Below are 20,242 nucleotides of genomic sequence, written 5' to 3' on the forward strand. Positions count from 1 at the left end.
AGACTTGGATAATTTTCTCCGGAAATGCCCGATGCTCTTGGATTTACGGGAAATTTATTTGCATGGGATTAATTTGATGCTTCCGGGTATTCTACAAAATAGTAACCCAACTACAATATTTCGAGTGGGAGTATATATAGATAAATCTTTAATAAGAAGAAAAAGTTTTATATGATTAATTTCTTTTGTAGTTAGATTAGGTACTTTTTGCGTTGAATTCTGTTTTTTTGTGCGTGTTCGTACTGTTGTTAATTTCCTTGCTTGTTTGTTATTTATTTATATTTTTGTGTGTATATGGCCCACGGGTTTTTGAAATACACCTATCTATCTATCTATCTATCTATCTATCTATCTATCTATCTATTATTAAAAATAAATTTGCATATTAATTCTTTTTTTTTGGCTAAACGGCTTTCTCTTAGTTTTGATCATACGATTTTGAGAAATAAGGCGTGGGGAAGGAGGCCTAGTTGCCCTTCAATTTTTCGGTTACTTAAAAAGGCAACTAGAACTTTGAATTTTTAACGAACGTTTTTATAAGTAAAAAATATACGTAACTTAAGAATTAACTTAGGTAACAAACTTTTATATCTTTATATTTTTGATTATATATATGAGGGGGTTTGTCACCTCGTTAATACCTCGCTCTTCAAACTAAATCTTAAGTTTTGTCCCAATTCTTTAAGAATAACCCCTGAATCAGAAAGGCCGTAGAATAAATAGTTGAAATTACTAAAAATAATTTAGTATAAAGAGCGAAGTATTTATCTCCTCCTAAATACCTCGCTCTTTATGCTAAAGTATTTTTAGAACCCCTCATATGCGTAATAATCTCTGTTCGTTTTAAGTTTTAATGCTTCTCCTTACTTTCAATTGAAAAAACTTTGTCATGTTTATATTTTCATTGTTTTTTTTTAATAGTAATGCTAGAAAATCCTGCGCCCTTTTCATTGAATTTCTCTTCCCCCAAGAAATATTCCTCCAAGAAAAGATCCTCCCATATAGCCCCCTCCCCTGAACCCCACACCCAAACCAAAAAAATCCCCCTGAAAGCGTCGGTACACTTCCCAATAACCATTTAAACATTGTAAAACATTGCTCAAAGTGTGTAACTTGCAGCCCCTCCCCCAGGGACTATGGGGGGGGGGGTAAATCATCCCCAAAGACATAGTTATCATGGTTTTCGACTATGCGGAACAAAATGGCTATCTCAAAATTTTGATCTATTGACTTTGGGGAAAAAATGAGCGTGGGAGGGGGCCTAGATGCCCTCCAATTTTTCTGGTCACTTAAAAAGGGCACTAGAACTTTTCATTTCCATTAGAATGAGCCCTCTTGCAACACTCTAGGACCATTTGGTCGATACGATGACCCCTGGGAAAAAACAACAACAAAAAACAAACAAATAAACACGCACCCGTGATTTGTCTTCTGGCAAAAAATACGAAATCCCCCATTTTTGTAGATTGGACATTGAAATTTTTTCTAAAGGATTCTCTGATACGCTGAATACGATGGTGTGATTTTCGTTAAGATCCTATTACTTTTAGGGGGTGTTTCCCCCTATTTTCCAAAATAAGGCAAATTTTCTCAGGCTCGTAACTTTTGATGACAAAGACTAAATTTTATATATTTAAAATCAGCATAAAAATCCGATTCTTTTGATATATCTTTTAGCATCGAAATTCCGTTTTTTAGAGTTTCGTTTACTATTGAGCCGGGTCGCTCCTTACTACAGTTCATTACCACGATCTCTTTGATCAGACTTTATGAGGAATTAGTCTACTCTTCCCCCTAAATTTGTCCTCTCCTCGCAATAAGTGTCTGTTTATGAGCTTGATTGCTGTAGCAAAGTTTAGAAACTTAGATTGGCTTGAAAGAGAACTGTTTCCGAAACCATAAGATGCAAGGTTCAAAATCTAATTGAATAGTTTCACTTTTTCGCATAAAGGATAAGTACAACCCCCAAACCTTTACTTTAAATGCACCATAATTTGCCCTCAAATGAATTTTAAAAAAACAACAAAATTTCTAACTGAAAGTAAGGAGCAACATTGAAACTTGAAACGAACAGAAATTATTCTATCCGTTGAACAGGGGATGAGGGGTCATCACCTCGTCAATATCTCGCTCTTTACGCTAAAGTTTGAATTTTGTCCCAATTCTTTAAGAATGATCCCTGAATCACAAAGAGCGTTCAATTAGAATAAATAGCTCTTTTAAAAGTACTAAAAAAAATACTTTAGCGTAAACGGCGTGGTATTGACGAGGGGGGAGCAGGTACATAATAATTTCTGTTCGTTTTAAGTTTTAATGTTGCTCCTTACTTTCAGTTAAAAAACTTGTTTAATATTTTAATTTCTGATTATTTTTAAAATAATGCTGGGAAATCTGACTCCCCCTCCATGGAAAATTCCCTTCCCCCTGACAAAATCCTCCGTAGAATTTTTAAAATATCCCCTCTGACCCTCCTCTACCAGCAAAATCCCCCTGAAAACGTCTGTATGCTTACCAGTATCCAATACTTTATGTAAGCCATGGGCAAAGTTCAAAACTTGCAGCCCTTCCCTCAGGGACTGTGGGGGGGGTTAAGTCATCCTCAAAGACATAGCTATTAAATTTTTAGACTATACTGAACAAAATTTATATCGTAAAATTTTGATCCGGTGACTTTGGGGAAAATGAGCGGGGGGGCTAGATGCCCTCCAATGTTTTTGGTCACTCAAAAGGCCACTAGAACTTTTAATTTCTAATCAAATGAGCCCACCTCCAATCTTCTACGTACACTGGTTCGATAAGACAAACCCTTAAAAAAGAAATCTCCTCCGATATCTTCTGGCAAAAAAAAAATGTAAATTTCCACATTTTTATGCATAGGAGCTTGAAACCTTTATAGTAAGGCATTCTGGTATGTTGAATCTGATGGAATGGTTCTCGTTAAGATCTTTTGATGCTTTGGGGATGTTTCATCTTTTTCAAAATTTGGGCAAATCTTCTTAGACTTGTAACTTTGGATGGATACCATTAAATTGGATGAATTTTAAATATTTTGAATAAGCATCAAAATTCAATTCTTTATGTGTATCTACTGATATCAAGACTCTGCTTCTTAGAGTTTCGGTTACTATTGAGCCGCATCGCTCCTTACAGTTCGTTACCACGAACGGTTTTAAAGCTGAAAATATAGATAACATATGTCAGCATATGTTCTGGATTTAAGCTTCACATTCTGTAGACAGTGGAAATGACAAAATATATTGTTGCAATTACCGCAAGAGGGCTTGCAGCCTCAAAAAGTAGTTTATTGCAGTTTGTATAAAGTTTAAACCTTGTTTTTAAGGTACATTAAAAGAACTTAGTCATCAAAACTTCTTTTGATATATAAAATAAAAACAGATTTTCTTTGTAATGTAAGTATAGAGCAAACTCAAACGTTAAATTGAATATAGATTAGCCTGTAAAATTGGGGGATACTGTCCTTAGATCCCCTACATTTTATATTAAAAGTCTGAACATCCCTTTCCTGAAAGTGTTTTTGGAGTTCAACAATTATAGTCAGTTAGTAACTGCAAGTGTTGTATTTACAGATTGCTTCTTTAAACGTTTGACCTGAAAGTTTTACTGTTTAGAGGAAATTGAAATAGATAAGCTCATTCCCAGAACTGTATAAAAAATAATATTACGTGCCTGGCCTAGATATAATCCGCAAAAAGAAAATGTAAGGGATTTAAGCTTCTTCCATAGATATCTGAAGGATGTCTCGTGGAATTTTTTTACATTTTGGGTAAGAATGGACTTTTTAGACTTTAAATATCCCTCTTTCACCCCTGTACACAAAAATTTTCCAGTGAGGTACCCATAATAGCTGGTACAGAAGCAGAACTATGCAAACTGTTAGTGTTTCTTACGATGAGCTGCCCACTTTCCGCCATCTAGTGTCCATGCTTGGAGCGCCACGTGTGTCACACATTTCTCTTATGCTTCATTTCAGTATAGCCCCGTAATGGGAAAGATATTTATCAGTGGATGGGCCACTTAATTATCGCTCAACAGCATTTTAGCCTTTTTTACCCAAAATTGTTGTTAACCAAAGGTAAGAATAGCACTTTCCTGAATGTTCTCTTTTATGACTTGAAAATTGGTACTAGAATAAAATTTGCATTCGAAGAAGACTGTTCTATATTTTATGACCACTGGTTTGATACGATACCCCCAGTGTAAAAAAAAGAAATAAATATAAAAATTAAAAAAAAATGCGGAAGAATTTTAATTCCATGATATCATAAAAATTACTTGCTTTTTGATGGTATGAACCCCCTCTTATAAAATTATACAAATTTTTCTTATGGTAGCCTAATAACTTCTGCTGCGTACATTTGAGATTAATGATTGATGTAAACTTGGAACTAGAATGAAAAAAAAAACACTTTTATACGTATACTACTACCAAAGTTCCATATCTTAGAACTTCAATTCCTTTTGACCAGAGTAGCTACTTACGCCCAATTATTCAGTAAGAAAGATTAGAAAAAGGGTAAACCTCCCTATATATAGATTTTTATATATTTACAGAAAGTTTTCTACAAACTTCTTATATTTTTTATATTATGTTCCTTACGTATAATTTTTTTATAAATTTCTACAAAGTTTAACAAATCCCTATAAGTTTTCTAACAAATTTCTATGAACTTTCACTATAATTTTCTTATGTTATAGTCTGTCACATAAGATGATGGATCTCAACCAATCTAGTAGTTCAAAATTGGAATCTGAACATAGAACTACAGAAGAAGTCAAACCAGACAAAAAGAAATCCCTTTCATTTTCGATTGCTCGTCTTATGGAAAAAAATGAGCAGCTTATTCATCGACCGAAACCCCTAAGGATTAGTGACACTCCAGTCAATCCTAATGGGATAGCAGAGACACTGGGAGGATTTCCCGCAAATTTTGTGCAAATCATAGAACAATACCAACACTTTTATCTGAGGTCTTGCTTTCCGAACGTCCCTATCCCTAATAAGGAATTGGAGAAAGGAAATTCTTCTCCTGCAGATCCTGCCATAGACTGTGATATTTCTGGATCTGTAATTGCAGGTAAACACTAGTTTTGTGTTGTGGATAGGATTTTGGGAATAAACTGACCTTCTTCTCGCCTAATTTGTAAAATTTTCCTTCGAAAAACTATTTTTTTATGAATCAACACTTTTTTCCATAAAGATTTTATTTTTTCAATTTAATAAGAGTAAGCTAATTTTATATAGCATGCATTCATCTTTCTGGGTTTACTTAGAATATTTCCCATGTAAATTTTATTTCTGATAGCTGAAGACTCCTCAGGGTAAACTTTTCCTTCGTTTAGTTTACTTGGCTTATCAATGGCGGCCATTAAAATTTTGATCATGTGGTAGGCCTACAGCTTTCTCACAAAAACCCTTCAGAAAAGGGCCATCTAGTAGAATTTCTCATCATATCATTCATGGCAATAAATATTCTTTAAAAAATGACCTTTCTCAACAGAAACAGAAACTTATATAAACGGAAGGTAAATATGAAGTAATTTGCTGCCAATTGTCATTTCCAAATATGTGACGTTCACAGATCCAAAGTTTATTAATATGATAAAAGTTGCATAATTTCGAAAAAGTGAGAAAACACATCCAAAATGAGTTCGATTCATATTCTTATTTTACGAACATTAATTATATATATGTAAATTTGACTTGAAAATCGCATAAATTTTTTTTTTTATTGGCATACTACCATTTTAAGGTGTCGAAAAAATGATTTAGATTGTCTCCGACTTCGGGAGAATTTGTTTCCCCTCCTAGTTCCATCAACATTATTCATAAATCGTCTGCTGACTGAAATCAGAGACCCTGAATGTTGACATTACCCTTTAAGATAAACATTCTGATGTTCATATTGTTGAGTTATGAATAAAGCAAATATACCACTTGATGCCTTTTTTATGCTTTTTACGAATATAATAATCGCTTCTCTCACAAATTCAAATTTAAGCCCTTTTTGAACCCTTGAAAATGACAAAAAAATTTCTAGTTTTTGGGTATAAAAAGGCTTAAGCCATGGATCTCAAACTTACTATTTTATTATTAATCCAATTTCTAAGATTATACTAATTTATCATGATTAAGTTAAATAAAAAATTCAAAACAATTCCTCTATTTTTCTATCCGCCATGTTTCTTTTGTCAGCTTTGATATTTTGTGATAAATGGGTGAAACGACAGTTTTTAAACGGCCTAACAGAACAAGAAGAAAACATAGCAGATTTATTTTGATTTTTTTTAATCAACTTAATCTTGACAAATCAATGCTTATGGATTATACAACATTTACAAAATAGATTTATAATGAAATAGTAAGTTTGAAACAAATGTTATAAACCATTTTCAAATAAAAGAATATATTGAATGACATTATTATTTTCAAGGGTCCTAAAAGGGCTTAATCAGAATCCCGTACGAGTGCATGCTCTGAAGCATGGGCACTCCGAAAAGCAGATGAAAATTTACTAGATGTTTTCCAGAGAAATTGCCTACGGATTGTTCTGGGTACCCGGCTGACTCACCGTATTTCAAACAGTAGGTTGTACGAAAAGTGTGGTTCAATCCCGCTTTCTGGGGCTATAATGAAAGAAAGGTTGAGATGGCTAGGCCACGTTCTACGGATGAAGGATGACAGGTTACCAAAGATTGTCCTTTTTGGCCAACCGTCTGGGGCTACACGGAAAGCAGGTCGTCCTTGTCTGGGTTGGGAGGATGTCATAAATAAAGATTTAAAGGAAATGGGAACTTCCTGGGAGGGTGTAAAGAGGGAGGCTTTAAATAGATTAGGTTGGAGGAGGAGCGTGCGTAGCTGTGTTAGCCTCAGGCGGCTTGGTGCTGCAGTGAGTTATTAGTAGTAGTAGTAGTCGTAAAAGGGCTTAAAATTGAATTTGCAAGAAAAACGTTTATTATATTCAGAAAGAACATAAAAAATGGCATATACTGGTATGTTCAATTTATCTGTAGGTCAATAATAGGAACAACGGAATATTTACCCCCCTTTATAGCAATGAAGCGAATCTAGGATTCTTAATTGCTTCAAATGAAATGCTAAACATTGTGGCAGAAGAGTTACAATAATACTTTTATATACCCGGAGACCGGACTTTGCTCACTCCCCTAGTATAAAAAATTTGCAGACAGAATATTCGGAAAAAGTGGGCTATAGCTAATAGACTGACATATACTCAAAGTTTAAGTCAATCTCTTGGAATTATTTGTTTCCTTCTTTATTTTATTTTTCAAACAGTCCGTGGTAACGAAATTGTAGTAAGGAGTGAGCCGGCTCAATAGTAACCAAAACTTTAAAAATGGAATTTTGATACCAACATAGGCTATAAATTAGATTTTACACTGATTTTTAATATATAAGTTTCATCAAATTTAGTCTTACCCAAGTTACAAAAGTTACTTGCCTGAGAAAATGTGGCTTGATTTCAAAAAAGGAGGAAACACCCTCTAAAAGTCGTAGAATCTTAATAGAAATTACACCATCAGATTCAGCTTATCAGATAACCCCGCTGTAGAAGTTTCAAGCTCCTATCGGCAAAAATCTGAAATTTTGTATTTTTTTTCCAAAAGAAAGATCACCGATGCATGTTTGTTTTTTGTTTTGTTTTTTGTTGCTGTTGTTTTTTCCCCAGGAGTGATCTATTCGATGCAGTGGTTCTGGAATGTCGTGAGAGGGTTCAATCGAAAGGAAATTAAAAGTTCCTGTGCCCTTTTTAAGGGACCAAGAAATTGGAGGGCAACTAGGCCCTGTCTTACGGTCATTTTTTCCCAAAGTCATTGAATCAAAATTTCAAGATAGCTATTTTGTTCAGCACGGTCAAAAACTCTAATAACTATGTCTTTGAGGACGACTTAATCTCCACAATCTCCGGGGGAAGGGCTGCAAGTTATGAACTTTGCCATTGTTTACATATAGTATTGGTTATTAGGAAGCATACAGACGTTTTCAGGGTTTTTCTGGTGGTGGGGAGGGGGTTACATGAGAGGATCTTTCCATGGAGGAAGAGAATTTCCATGAAGGGGGTGCTGGATTCTCCAGCATTATTTAAAAAAACAATGAGAAATTAAACAGGAAAAACAAATTTGTTCAACTGAAAGTAAGGAGTAACATTAAAACTTAAACCGAAGAGAATTTATCCTATATGTGGGAGGTTCGTCTCCTCCTCAATACCTCGCTCTTTACGATAAAGTATTTTTAGTATTTTCAAAAGAGCCATATATTCTAATTAAACGGCCATTGTGGTTCAGGGATTTTCTTACAGATTTGGAACACAATTCAAACTTTAGTGTAAAGAGCGAGGTATTGACGAGGGGGTGAAACCCCTCATGAGGGTAATGAAAATATAAAAATATAGAAGTATATTACTTAAGTTAATTTGAAAGTTATGGATATTTATTACTAATAAAAAATGTTCTGAAAATAAAATTAAAAGTTCTAGTGGACTTTTTAATCAACCAAAAAAATTGGAGGGCTACTAGGTCCCCTTCCCCGCCCCTTCTTTCTCAAAATCGTCCGATCAAAACTTTGAAAGCCATTTAGCCAAAAAACAGTAAAATTAATATGTAAATTTCGTTTTAATCATTCATGTACGGTGAGCCAAAATCAAAACCTGCATTAATTTAAAAACATTCAGAAATTGAAAAGAAAAAACAAGTTTTTTTTTCAACTGAAAGTAAGGAGCAACATTAAAACTTAGACCGAATAGATATTTTACGTAAAGATTTCGTCCCCTCCTCAATACCTCGCTCTTTACGCTAAAGTATTTTTAACAATTTCAAAAGAGCTATTTATTCTGATTAAACAGCCTTTGTGATTCATGGGTCACTCTTAAAGAACTGGAACAAAAAAAATCTTTAGTGTAGAGAGCGAGGTATTTACGAGAGGGCGAACCCCTTCAAATACGTAATAAAAATATACGAATATAGAAGTTCGTTATGTAAGTTTATTTTGAAAGTCACTTATATTTATTACTAATAAAAACGTTCGTAAATAAAATGAAAAGTTTTAGTGGCCTTTTTAAGTGACTCAAAAAATTGGAGGGCAACTAGGCCCCTCGCCCCTTTTTTTCTCAAAACCGTCCGATCAAAACTTTGAGAAAACCATTTAGCAAAAAAAAATTAAATGCAAATTTCGTTTTAATTATTCATGTTGGCTACATTGAGCCAAAATCAAAACCTGTATTAATTCAAAAATATTCAGAAATTAAGTAAAAAACAAGTTTTTTTTACTTAAAGTAAGGAGGTAAGAGCGACATTAAAACATAAAACGAACAGAAATTAATCCATATATGAAAGGAGCTGATCCCTCCTCAACACCCCACTCTTTACGCTAAAGTTTGACTCTTTTTCTCGACTCTACTTCTTAAAACAGTAAAAAAAAAATTAGCATAAAGAGCGTTGCTTTGAGGAGGGAACAGCTCCTTTCATATACGAAGTAATTTCTGTTCGTTTTAAGTTTTAATGTCGCTCCTTACTTTCAGTTAGAAAAACTTGTTGTTTTTTATTTAATTTCTGAACGTTTTTTAATTAATGGACGTTTTGATTTTGGCTCTCCGTACATCAATAATTAAAACGAAATTTGCATATTATTTATTTTTTTTGGCAAAATGGCTTTCTCCTAGTTTTGATCTGACGATTCTGAGAAAAAAGAGTGGGGGAGAAGGCCTAGTTACCCTCCGATTTTTTGGTTACTTAAAAAGGCAACTAGAACTTTTAGTCTTACAAACGTTTTTATTAGTAAAAATATAAGTAACTTACGTAACAAACTTCTAAATTCGTATGTTTTTATTATGTATATGAGGGGGTTCACCCCCTCGTCAATACCTCGCTCTTTACACTAAAGCTTAGATTTTGTCCCAATTCTTTAAGAATAAACCCTGAATCACAAAGGCCGTAGAATAAATAGTTGAAATTAATAAAATTACTTTAGCTTAAAGAGCAAGGTATTTGGAGGAGGTGAACCCCTCACATGCGTGATAATTTCTGTTATTTTAATGCTGCTCCTTACTTTCAGCTGAAGAAACTTTTTCATATTTATTTTTTCATTGTTCTTTCAAAAAATGCTAAAAAATCCTCCTTCTCATGGAAATTTTCTTCCCTCATGACAAATTCCTCCATGTAAAGGTCCCCCCGCGTAACTGCCTCTCCTCAACCCCTCCCCCTCCAACCAAAAAAAATCGCCCTGAAAGTGTCTATACACTTACCAATAACCATTACTATGTGTAAACACTGGTTAAAGTTTGTTGCAGCCCCTCCCACGGGGACTATGGGGGAGTAAGTCGTCCCCAAAGACATATTTTATCGGTATTTTGACTATGCTGAATAAAATGGTTATCTCAGAATATTAATCCGGTGGCTTTGGAAAACAACTGAGCGTGAGAGGGGGCCTAGGTGCCCTCCAATTTATTTTGTCACTTAAAGAGGGCACTAGAACTTCTAATTTCCGTTAGAATGAGCTCTCTCACGACATTCTAGGACCACTGGGTCGATATGATCATCCCTGGGAAAAAAAAAAAAAAAAACAAATAAACACGCATCCGTGATATGTCTTTTGACAAAAAATGTGATCTATGACTTTTAAGGGGTGTTTCCCCATATTTTCTAAAATAAGGCAAATTTTCTCAGGCTCATGACTTTTGATGGGTAAGATTAAACTTGATGAAACTTATATATTTAAAATCAGCATTCAAATGCGATTCTTTTGTTGTAACTATTGGCATCAAAATTCCGTTTATGATTGAGCCGGGTCGCTCCTTACTACAGTTCGTTACCACGAACTGTTTGATGACAGCTGCTCCTCAAAAGAGAAAAAAGTTGAAACCTGACAAAAGTATAGATGTTTTATAGAAAAGTCGTAAATAATATCTTTTCTCTCCTTTCTAGAAAAAGTTTGGCAGTCTATTTGCCTATAATTAAAATCCAAACGCTAACCTTGGAGTAGTATTTTCCCTAGGTGTGCAGACTCCAATTTAGGGAGCACTCTCTTGCCTGATTTTTGTTCGAAGACACGAGATTACGGGAAAGGTGATATTTGAAAACCAAAGTTGTTTCAGGTGCAGAACAGAAGTACAATTTAGAGCAAACACAAAAACAAATTGTACGATTCATTGAGGATAATTTTTTGGCATTTGTTAAATTTATTTAAAGCTTATTAAATATATGCAGGGCCATGTCCATGATTTCTGTTCGGGGGGGGGGGTAAAAAACGTTAAATAACGCATCAAAATTGTGGTTTTATATATTTTTATTGTGTTTTCACGAGTCAACCAAATATTTGGGGGGGGAGTTCAAACCCCCTAATCCCTCCCCTGAATACGGCATCGAATGTTTGACAACCCAATGAGGTTAAACATTTTCCTTCTTGAACTTCCACAGACAAAAGCTTATTAGTTTCTGGTATCATAACCACATATTAGTATCCAAATCTCATGGGTGAATGGAAAAGTATGCATGTGTCAAAACTTAGGTTTGAAGGTGTCAATCAGTTTAGAAGACGGAAGGTATCATAATAACAGCACAATTCCGTTGTACAAATTTGTCTAGTCTAATAAGTTCGCATCATTGACTGATTGTTAGTTTCTTTCTTCATTCTGTTTCTGCTACAAATTGCGTTTAACGGATTTTTGGCTCTTGTGTTTGTTCTTGAGCTCTTTGAAGTAGTCAGTTCTCTTTTTCAAATTTGTTTCATATACTTTGACATTTTCGTATTTTCAACCGTGGCGTGATTTCGTCAAGCTCCTGGGGAGGGGGGCAAAGTTGGAGCCAATTATTCCAAATCAAGTGAAAATGATAGTGAAAGCTGAAAAATGGACCATATAGTGGCATATAGTTACCATATAGTTACCATATATAGTGGTAAAGATATTCTAAAAGAAACTGCCCCATTTCTGTGGATGGTTGAATTATGCAGGCCCATCTTAGTTTCGACAAGATTTTTGGAGACTAAATTTCAGCTAGGTTGGCAAACTGGGATCTAGAGACTAACTGAGGTCTGGGAGGGAGAGTTGCCCCCCTGCTCCGTAACAAATTACACCCCTGCTTTCAAGCATCCATGCGTGACTCTAGCAGAGCTATTTTATATAAACAGTGTATGTTGAAATTGCGGCTTGTGTGTGGAATTTTAAAGATTTGACTCCCGAAATTAAGGCTATCAAATTTCTAGAAAAAAATTTCAGCATATTAAAATTTTGCATTAAAATTAAAATTAAATCAGTACTGATTTTAAACAGCATTAACTTCCATATACTTTAATTTTTTCTACGTTTTATTGTATTTCCCATAGGTTTGTATGTAAATGAAACAACTAATAAAATAAATATTTTTTCTTTTTGTACAACATGGTCATATCAATGGCAATGTCGGATGTATCAATGGTTGTAGCGCTAGTTCACCCCCTGGTTTCCAAAATATAGTTTGAAAATCTTTAGCAATATGTCGTCTGATGAGTAAAAATATCGAATTTCAAGTCAAAGCTCAGCATAGCCCCCCCCTTTAAGTTTCCTCAAAACGATACTTGGTATTCTAAATATTTAAATTGACTTCAATTACTGAATGATGATACCAAGAAAAAACGTTTTTAACTATAGATTCGTATGCATTTCCTTTATAATATAAAATTCCTCTGCTCTATAGCTTGGCCCACAAATCCTTGTCTTAGTCTAATTTGCTTGCTAGATTTTAAGTTTCCCATGCTACACAAAGCTCTGGTCGTTTCAGAACAGGTAATTTTGCTCTTATTCAGTATTAAGAGAACTTCACGGTGCTTTTAATATTGTAAATAAAGAGGAGGAATGGTAAACTTCCGGTTTTCTGTTAGATGTTCACTATATCTGCTTAATTTGTTGTAATTCCTTGCAGACTCGAGACAATCCATTTTTTCTCCCACGAGTAGCGGATCATCTCTTCTGAAGCAAAAGACGGAAAATTTAAAATCAGCGAAATCATTGAACGATGGCAGCAATCATGAAAAGACACCGACATCGAAAGATGATGCTGGGAAAGCAAAAGTTTTCACATGCCCAGATTGCGGAAAGACTTTTAACGCTCACTATAACCTTACACGACACATGCCAGTTCACACGGGAGCACGACCTTTTATTTGCAAGGTAGATAAATAAGTTCACTTTTGTTTAAAGCTTACTATTGTCTCCAAGAATTTCATGCTGCGAGACTTCAGTAGTGCTGTTTTGGACAATCATAACTTCTTGTTGCTAACTTATAAACTTTGTTAATTTAATTTTATTTAGTAATTTTAATTTTTTGAACTGGCGTCTTCCTGACCGAAGTTTTCCCCAAAATTTCAAGTTCTTCTTATTCATAGACCCTTAGGCTATCAGTGTTGAAATTTTTTTTCAGCGATAGGACAATTCTTAGAAATACCAATAAAGCAGTTGAAGAACATTTAAATGGACAATGAGGGACAACCTTCACAATCCGGAGATTTCAAGATGGTTTCAGCAAGAACCCATCCTGTCCAAGTCTTTCTGGGAAATGAGTTTAATAGGGAATAAAATAGACAATGTAAGTAAAGAATCGTGAATACATTTGAGGGGAGGATTGTTAGATTGAAACTATCCTTTCATTTTCTATTCATTCTCCTTCAGTAGCACAGATAAAGTAAAAAATCAGCCCAACGAAGAAAACAAAATTTACTTTAATTACAGAAGGACACTTTCACCTACTGCTCCCTAATTTTACATATTGCGTGCCATATTTATTGAAGATGTTCATGTAAGGATGGTAAGTTGTTTTCTGGTTTCGAGAAAATTGTATTTAAAAATGATTTAAAGGCCTGAAAAGCTTACAAATTTGTTTTAAGAATTTGAATATATATTACTATATAATTTTTAAGGTGGTTGGTGCAGCATTTTTTTTTAGTTTAATTTTGTTGATTTTTCATGCCGTTTCTTTTTTTTGAATTTCAGACCCAATACTACCAAAAACTGGCTGTGGAATCCTTTGTCATTACAAAATGTAGTCCCAATTTTTAAGTAGTCCCAATTATAATTGATACATAATTTTTTAAGACGCAATACAAACATTGATCAAGATCTTTATTCCGTAAAAATCCATCTTCATCGGCCATCTGATCATTTCATATTTATTAACATTAGGCTTCTCAAAATTTTTCATTACTATATAAATATATTGTCGTGACCTTGAATTCAAATCAAGTTACCATCAAGCCATGGCTAATTAGAGAAAAAGCCAATACAGATAGTCTGATTCAGAGGCAAAGCTGCCATAAGCCTTTTTCAGACTTGTATAACAAATGATGTCATTTCACTTGTTGATAAATTTTTCATTACTATATTATTATAAAGTCGTGACTTTGAATTCAAATCAAGTTGCCATCGAGCCACGGTTAAGTAGACAAAAGGCCAATACAGATAGTCTGATTCAGGGGCAAAGCTGCCATAAGCCTTTTTTTCAGAATTGCATAACAAATGATGTCAATTCACTTGTTGATAAATAGTCTATCATCCATCTATCCTAGGACATAACTAAGGTAGATAGTCATGGAATAAGGGTAATTAAAATAGTCTATGAATTGCTATGTGCCATTTAAAAGAAATTGGAGACCCCAAATAAAAGGTTTTCAAAGATTCATAGGCGAACAAGTGACCTGGCACGTACACAGGGGGGGCCTTCCGGCACGCCCCCCCCCCCCGAAATGTTATGAAATGTTTAATTTCCCCATGGTTTCTGGGGATTTCTGGCAAAAGTGGGACATTTATTAGGAATATAGATACACGTGTGAAGCCTTTTTTGGGATTATACAGCATGCAATTATCCAGTCAAGTCACTGCCCAATTATTAACCCATTTTCTGTCTAACTTTTTACCCTCTTTGAAGTAATTAGCGATTGTACTGTTTTTTTGTTTGTTTTTTTTTTTCGTAAAGAGAGTTTGCTTTCCACAACAAAATATAATCATCCTTGATTTTAAGGCGTTTATCCCCCCTTTTCAGGATAAAGTATAGCTTTTAATGGATCAATTTTGGAAACAATCATTTTTTATTAAAATCGATGTTTTCGCAATGGAAGAACTACCCCCCCAGCACCCATATTGCACTGTTAACCCTAAAATTTCCCTTTCAGTGGGATATAATAGATTAATCACTGGTTCTAAATCGCTATGGGTAAGACTAATCACTTAGGTTAAGACTGAAGCCTAAGAAGGCTTCAGTTTTCTTCCTCTCATCCGCTACAATACTACAGATCAAAGTTAATCTGTATTTTCCAATATACGTGCTTTTTGCATTTATTTAGTTACTAAATAAAAAAAAGTGCTACTTTATATCTGCCGTTTCGAAGGTTTTGGGCCCTCCCCCCCCCCCCCGAAAAGAATTCCCGCGTAGGTGCCTGCAAGTGACATAAGCCTAATAGGCTCGCTACTTAAATTCACAGTGACTAAACACATTACTATGTACATATGAACTGAATATACTCTGAATTCTTATTTTCGAGATTTTCTTTAATTTTTTAACAGTCATCGTTCGTGAAAAACTAAAGATAAACATGCCTGCAAAAGAAAAAAAAACTTACTAGGCAGAGTTGTTAATTTTTTTTTAAACCCTTGAAATAAATAGAAGTTCTAAGAATAAGAAACAGAGTACTAAAAATGTAATACAAGCAAATATTTCAAATAACTGAAATTCGCTAAGCTTAATAGAAAAGTTACACAGCAACTTGAGTGAAAATATAGAAATTAGAAATGTTAGAAAGAAGAATCTTATTCAAAAAAAAATTTTGAAGCACCATTGCAGCAGTAGATGCAACTAATAAAAAGCAAATTACAGCCTACAATAAGCAAAAATTTAAAAACACGTTTTGAAATATGGCACAAAGGAAAGGCTTGAATTCATCTTCATTTTCCTTTCCTTAGCCGATTAGACATCGAAAGTATTATGCCATCGCAGTCTTACGAAACTATTGTAGTCCATCTCCCACTCCATGTACAGCCGCTTATTGCAATGAGCAATGCAAGCTCAGCCAAGCGATGAAAATCTCTTTTACACACAGCACTATTTCACGCGGCTTAGCTTGTAACGAGTGCATTCTGTTAATCCTTTGATGCGTCTATCCCTCTTCTTAGCCATAGTGGTTTCCCTCAAATAAAACTCCCTCGTAATAAAGCAAAATATAAAACTGGGAAATGGGGGAGTATGTTACGGTTAATCAGAACTTCATTGAGGGTTTAAGCGGAAAACAGAATTATTAGTGCTTGTTAGCAACGTTCCAGTAATTAACTTGTAGAGATGATTCTAAAATATTTATTTTTGTTCATCTACGGGATAATTGTAAAGTAAAGGAAGAATATTTTTATATTTTTATATATATATATATATATATATATATATATATATATATATATATATATAATATATATATATATATATATATATATATATATATATATATATATATATATATATATATTCCTTGCAAGCATATTAGCTTTACCAACTATGTCCACTTTTGGGTTTATTTGTTGTTTTACATACTATCTTTCGGGCCTGATATACCATATCCATTCTCATGGCTCCAAAATTATTATGTATAGACTGCTGCGTTTCTAGCCTGACTAGTCTGGCTCATTTTACAGCGCAAAGAAAAAGTGGAAAAACGCAACAACACACGATTTTGTATTTGTACTATCAAAAGTAAGCCATCTTTAACCCATTTGTTTTCCCGTTTACGAAGAAGGATTTTGATCAGCTCATAAAAGACAGATTCGCAAGCTTTTTGTTACCTCCTCCTTCAAGCTAGGACCGTCCACCCTTTGAAAGGTTGTTATCATGATGTCACATTTCTAGTTTTGAATTGTTTTAATTTGTTTTTTTTTTAGTTAATATTTATAGTTTTCCAAAGACTTTGACTACTTTTTTCGTTCAAAAAAAAATTGTATAAATTTTCGCGCTTCTTACCTTGATTAATTTAGCTCGTTTTTCAGTGAACACAAAGAAGCGAGCAAGCAAGATCCTAGCGGACTTCATATGAATACTACTACTAAGCTTTTAACAAATCTCTTTTCAGGTTTGCGGGAAAGGATTTAGACAGGCGTCTACATTATGCCGTCATAAAATTATCCATACTTCAGACAAGCCTCATCGATGTAATGTTTGCGGCAAAGCTTTTAACAGAAGTTCCACTTTGAACACTCATATTCGTATCCATGCCAACCATAAGCCCTTCGTATGTGAGTTCTGTGGCAAAGGGTTCCACCAAAAAGGAAATTACAAAAATCATAAGCTGACACATAGTGGTGAAAAACAATACAAATGTTCTGTTTGCAACAAAGCGTTCCATCAAGTTTACAACTTGACATTCCATATGCATACTCACAATGAGAAGAAACCATTTACTTGTTCTATTTGTGGAAAAGGATTTTGCAGGAACTTCGATTTGAAAAAGCATATGAGAAAGCTTCATGATGCATATGTAAATACAAAAACGCTTCCAAAAAAGGAGATTGAAGAGACTGAAGCACCACAAATTACTCCAACTAAAGAGAAGTCACCCCCAACTTCATCTCTTCCAAACGCTAGTCCTTTATTTGACCTTAGTCATTTTCAGCTGCCACCATACCCATTATTTTTAGGACAAACACCGTTTCTCCGTGCTCCATTAGGGAAATTTTTTCCAAACCCTTTCTTGCCTTCAGGATTTTGAGCTGGTCTTCCTTTTCATAACCGTTTGTCATACCAGTGATGTTTGCATTATTTGTTTCGGAATTTTATTTGGTGTTATTATAGTTATTCTTAAATAAAACAGTGTATACTAAACTTGAAGTTAAAATAAATAAAGTCATCAATTTAGATTTCTATTTGTTAATTTCGGGACTACTTAGCGCAGAAGACGTATTTTGAATAGTACCTTACCTTTAGTAACAAAATTCTTAACAAGCTGTCTACAATACCCATTGAAGCGGCATTCAATTTTGTTATTATTAAGCAAAAAACAAATAAAATAAAAATAAGGAATATTAATAAAGCCTAAAACGAACCGGAATTATTCCGTACATGAGAGGGACTGTAAGGACCCCTTTCCTATGCAAAAGACCACCTCCTCATTCCCTTGTTCTTTACGATGAAGTATTAAAGCTCTTTAAAATACTTCTCACTCAAATTCAACAACCCTTGTGTTTGAGCAGTATTTCTTAAAGAATTATGACAAAAAATCAAACTTAAGCGTAAGTTTTATGGGATTGAGAAAGGACATCCTCTCCTCAATATCTCAATTTCTCAATCCCCCTCATAGAAGGAACAATTTCTCTTCGTTTTAAATTTTAACGTTGTTCCTTACTTTCATTTGAAAAAAAAAACTTTTTTTTAAATTTCTAATCGTTTTTCTAATCATACCAGGAAATTCCCCTCTTCCCTCTGTGGAAAATTTCCTCCTTACAGAAGATTCACCCCGTGGAAAATCCCCCCCCCCTACGGCAAATTCCCTCTAAAAAATATTTGCACTGTATTTTCAATAACAAATACTGCGTGTAAGAAATGGACGAATTGCATAGCATTCAGCTCTTTCCCTAGGGGCAGTGGGGGTGATGTCATCAACTAAGTCATAGCTATTGGGCCTATCAACTATGCTGAGCCAAATGGCTATCTCAAAATTATTATCGTGTGCCTTTGAGGAAAATGGGATGTTATGGGGGGAGCTGATATCCAACCTTTTAGTCCCTCAAATACCGCAGGAGAGCTATTAATTTCCATTTGAATTATACATATTAAAATTTTCTAGAACCCTTGGTTAGACATGGGCACCCCTGAAAAAAGGAAATAAATAAACAAACACGCATCTGTGACCTTTCTGTGGGCAAAAATACAAAATTCCACATTTTTGTAGATATGAGCTTTCAATCTCTACAGTAGAGTTCTCTGTTACACTTGATTTAATGGGGTGATTTTCATTACAGTCGCTTAACTTTTTCAATAGGTTTCCCCCTTTCTTCAAAATCTGACATATTTCCACAGGTTTGTAGCTTTTGATGGGTAACATTAAGTTTAATGAATTTTATGTATTTTGAAGCAGCACTAAAAGCCAATTCATTTAATGCCTTAATTGTTATCAAAATTTTATTTTAGAGTTTCGGTTACTATTAGGTCGAGCCACTCCTTACTTGAAGTTGGTTAGTACAAACTGTTTATTAGAGAGGTTTTCGAAATAATGTTTTATCTCATTTCTCTGACGCTGTTTTTTCAATGAAAGTTTCAGTGATAATTCGGAAGAAAAGTTCTGTTATACGTACTGTTTCGATTTGAGGCTTATAACGGTTAAATATTGTTATTGTAAAAATAACGAAGATACTTCCAACAATTGTATGACTAATAGGGCACTTGATGTTGGCAAAGGCTGATTTGTAGACAATAAATTGTCTTCAGCTTTTTTTGCACCAGTAATTTCTACGAAGACAAATTTTTTTTAAAGCAAGAGCTAAGAGTTCATATGGCACTTGTGACGAGGCCAGAAGAGCTAAGAGCCAAGAGCTCATATGCTATGAGCTCTAACAAAATTCAAGAATCAATAGAATGATTTAAAAGGAAAATCAGAGGATTAAAGCCGGTCGGGATTTAAAACAAGAGCTCTGAGTCACGATGTCCTTCTAAATTTCAAAATTCATTAACATCCGATCACCCACTCGTAAGTTATAAATACCTCATTTTTTTCTCATTTTTTCTTTCCCTTTAGCCCCCCACGGGGTCGAATCTGGGAAAACGACTTTATTTAGTCAATTTGTGCAGCTCCTTGACGCGCCTACCATTTTCATCGTCCTAGCACGTCCAGAAGCACCAAACTCGCCAAAGCACTGAACCCCTCCCCCCAACTCCCCCAAAGAGAGCGAATTTAGTACGGTTACGTCAATCACGTGTCTATGACATTTGCTTATTCTATCCACCAAGCTTCATCCCGATTCCTCCACTTTCAGCGTTTTCCAAGATTTCCGATGTTCCCTCCAACTCCCCCCAATGTCAACAGATCTGGTCGAGATTTGAAAAAGAGCTCTGAGACATGAATTCCTTCTAAATATCAAATTTCATTAAGATCCGGTCACCTGTTCTTAAGTCAAAATACCTCATTTTTTCTAATTTTTCAGAATTAGCTCCCCCCCCCCCCAACTACCCCAAAGAGAGTGGATCCGTTCCGGTTATGTCAATCATG

At 34.6% G+C, this 20,242-nt stretch overlaps 1 protein-coding gene across 1 annotated transcript in view; it reads left to right on the plus strand.

Annotated features, from left to right (window-relative positions):
• Positions 1 to 17,897, plus strand: part of LOC136028024 (fez family zinc finger protein 2-like) — a 61,869-nt gene extending 43,972 nt beyond the window's left edge. Inside the window, exons 4-6 of the mRNA XM_065705599.1 lie at positions 4,717 to 5,096; positions 12,934 to 13,181; positions 17,114 to 17,897. Of these exons, the coding sequence (XP_065561671.1) occupies positions 4,730 to 5,096; positions 12,934 to 13,181; positions 17,114 to 17,749 (1,251 nt within the window). The 5' untranslated portion in view covers positions 4,717 to 4,729 and the 3' untranslated portion in view covers positions 17,750 to 17,897. The remainder of the gene's footprint in view (positions 1 to 4,716; positions 5,097 to 12,933; positions 13,182 to 17,113) is intronic.
• Positions 17,898 to 20,242: the final 2,345 nt, after the last annotated feature.

Source organism: Artemia franciscana, chromosome 1 (assembly GCF_032884065.1).
Source record: "Artemia franciscana chromosome 1, ASM3288406v1, whole genome shotgun sequence".
Classification (NCBI taxonomy): Eukaryota; Metazoa; Arthropoda; class Branchiopoda; order Anostraca; family Artemiidae; genus Artemia; species Artemia franciscana.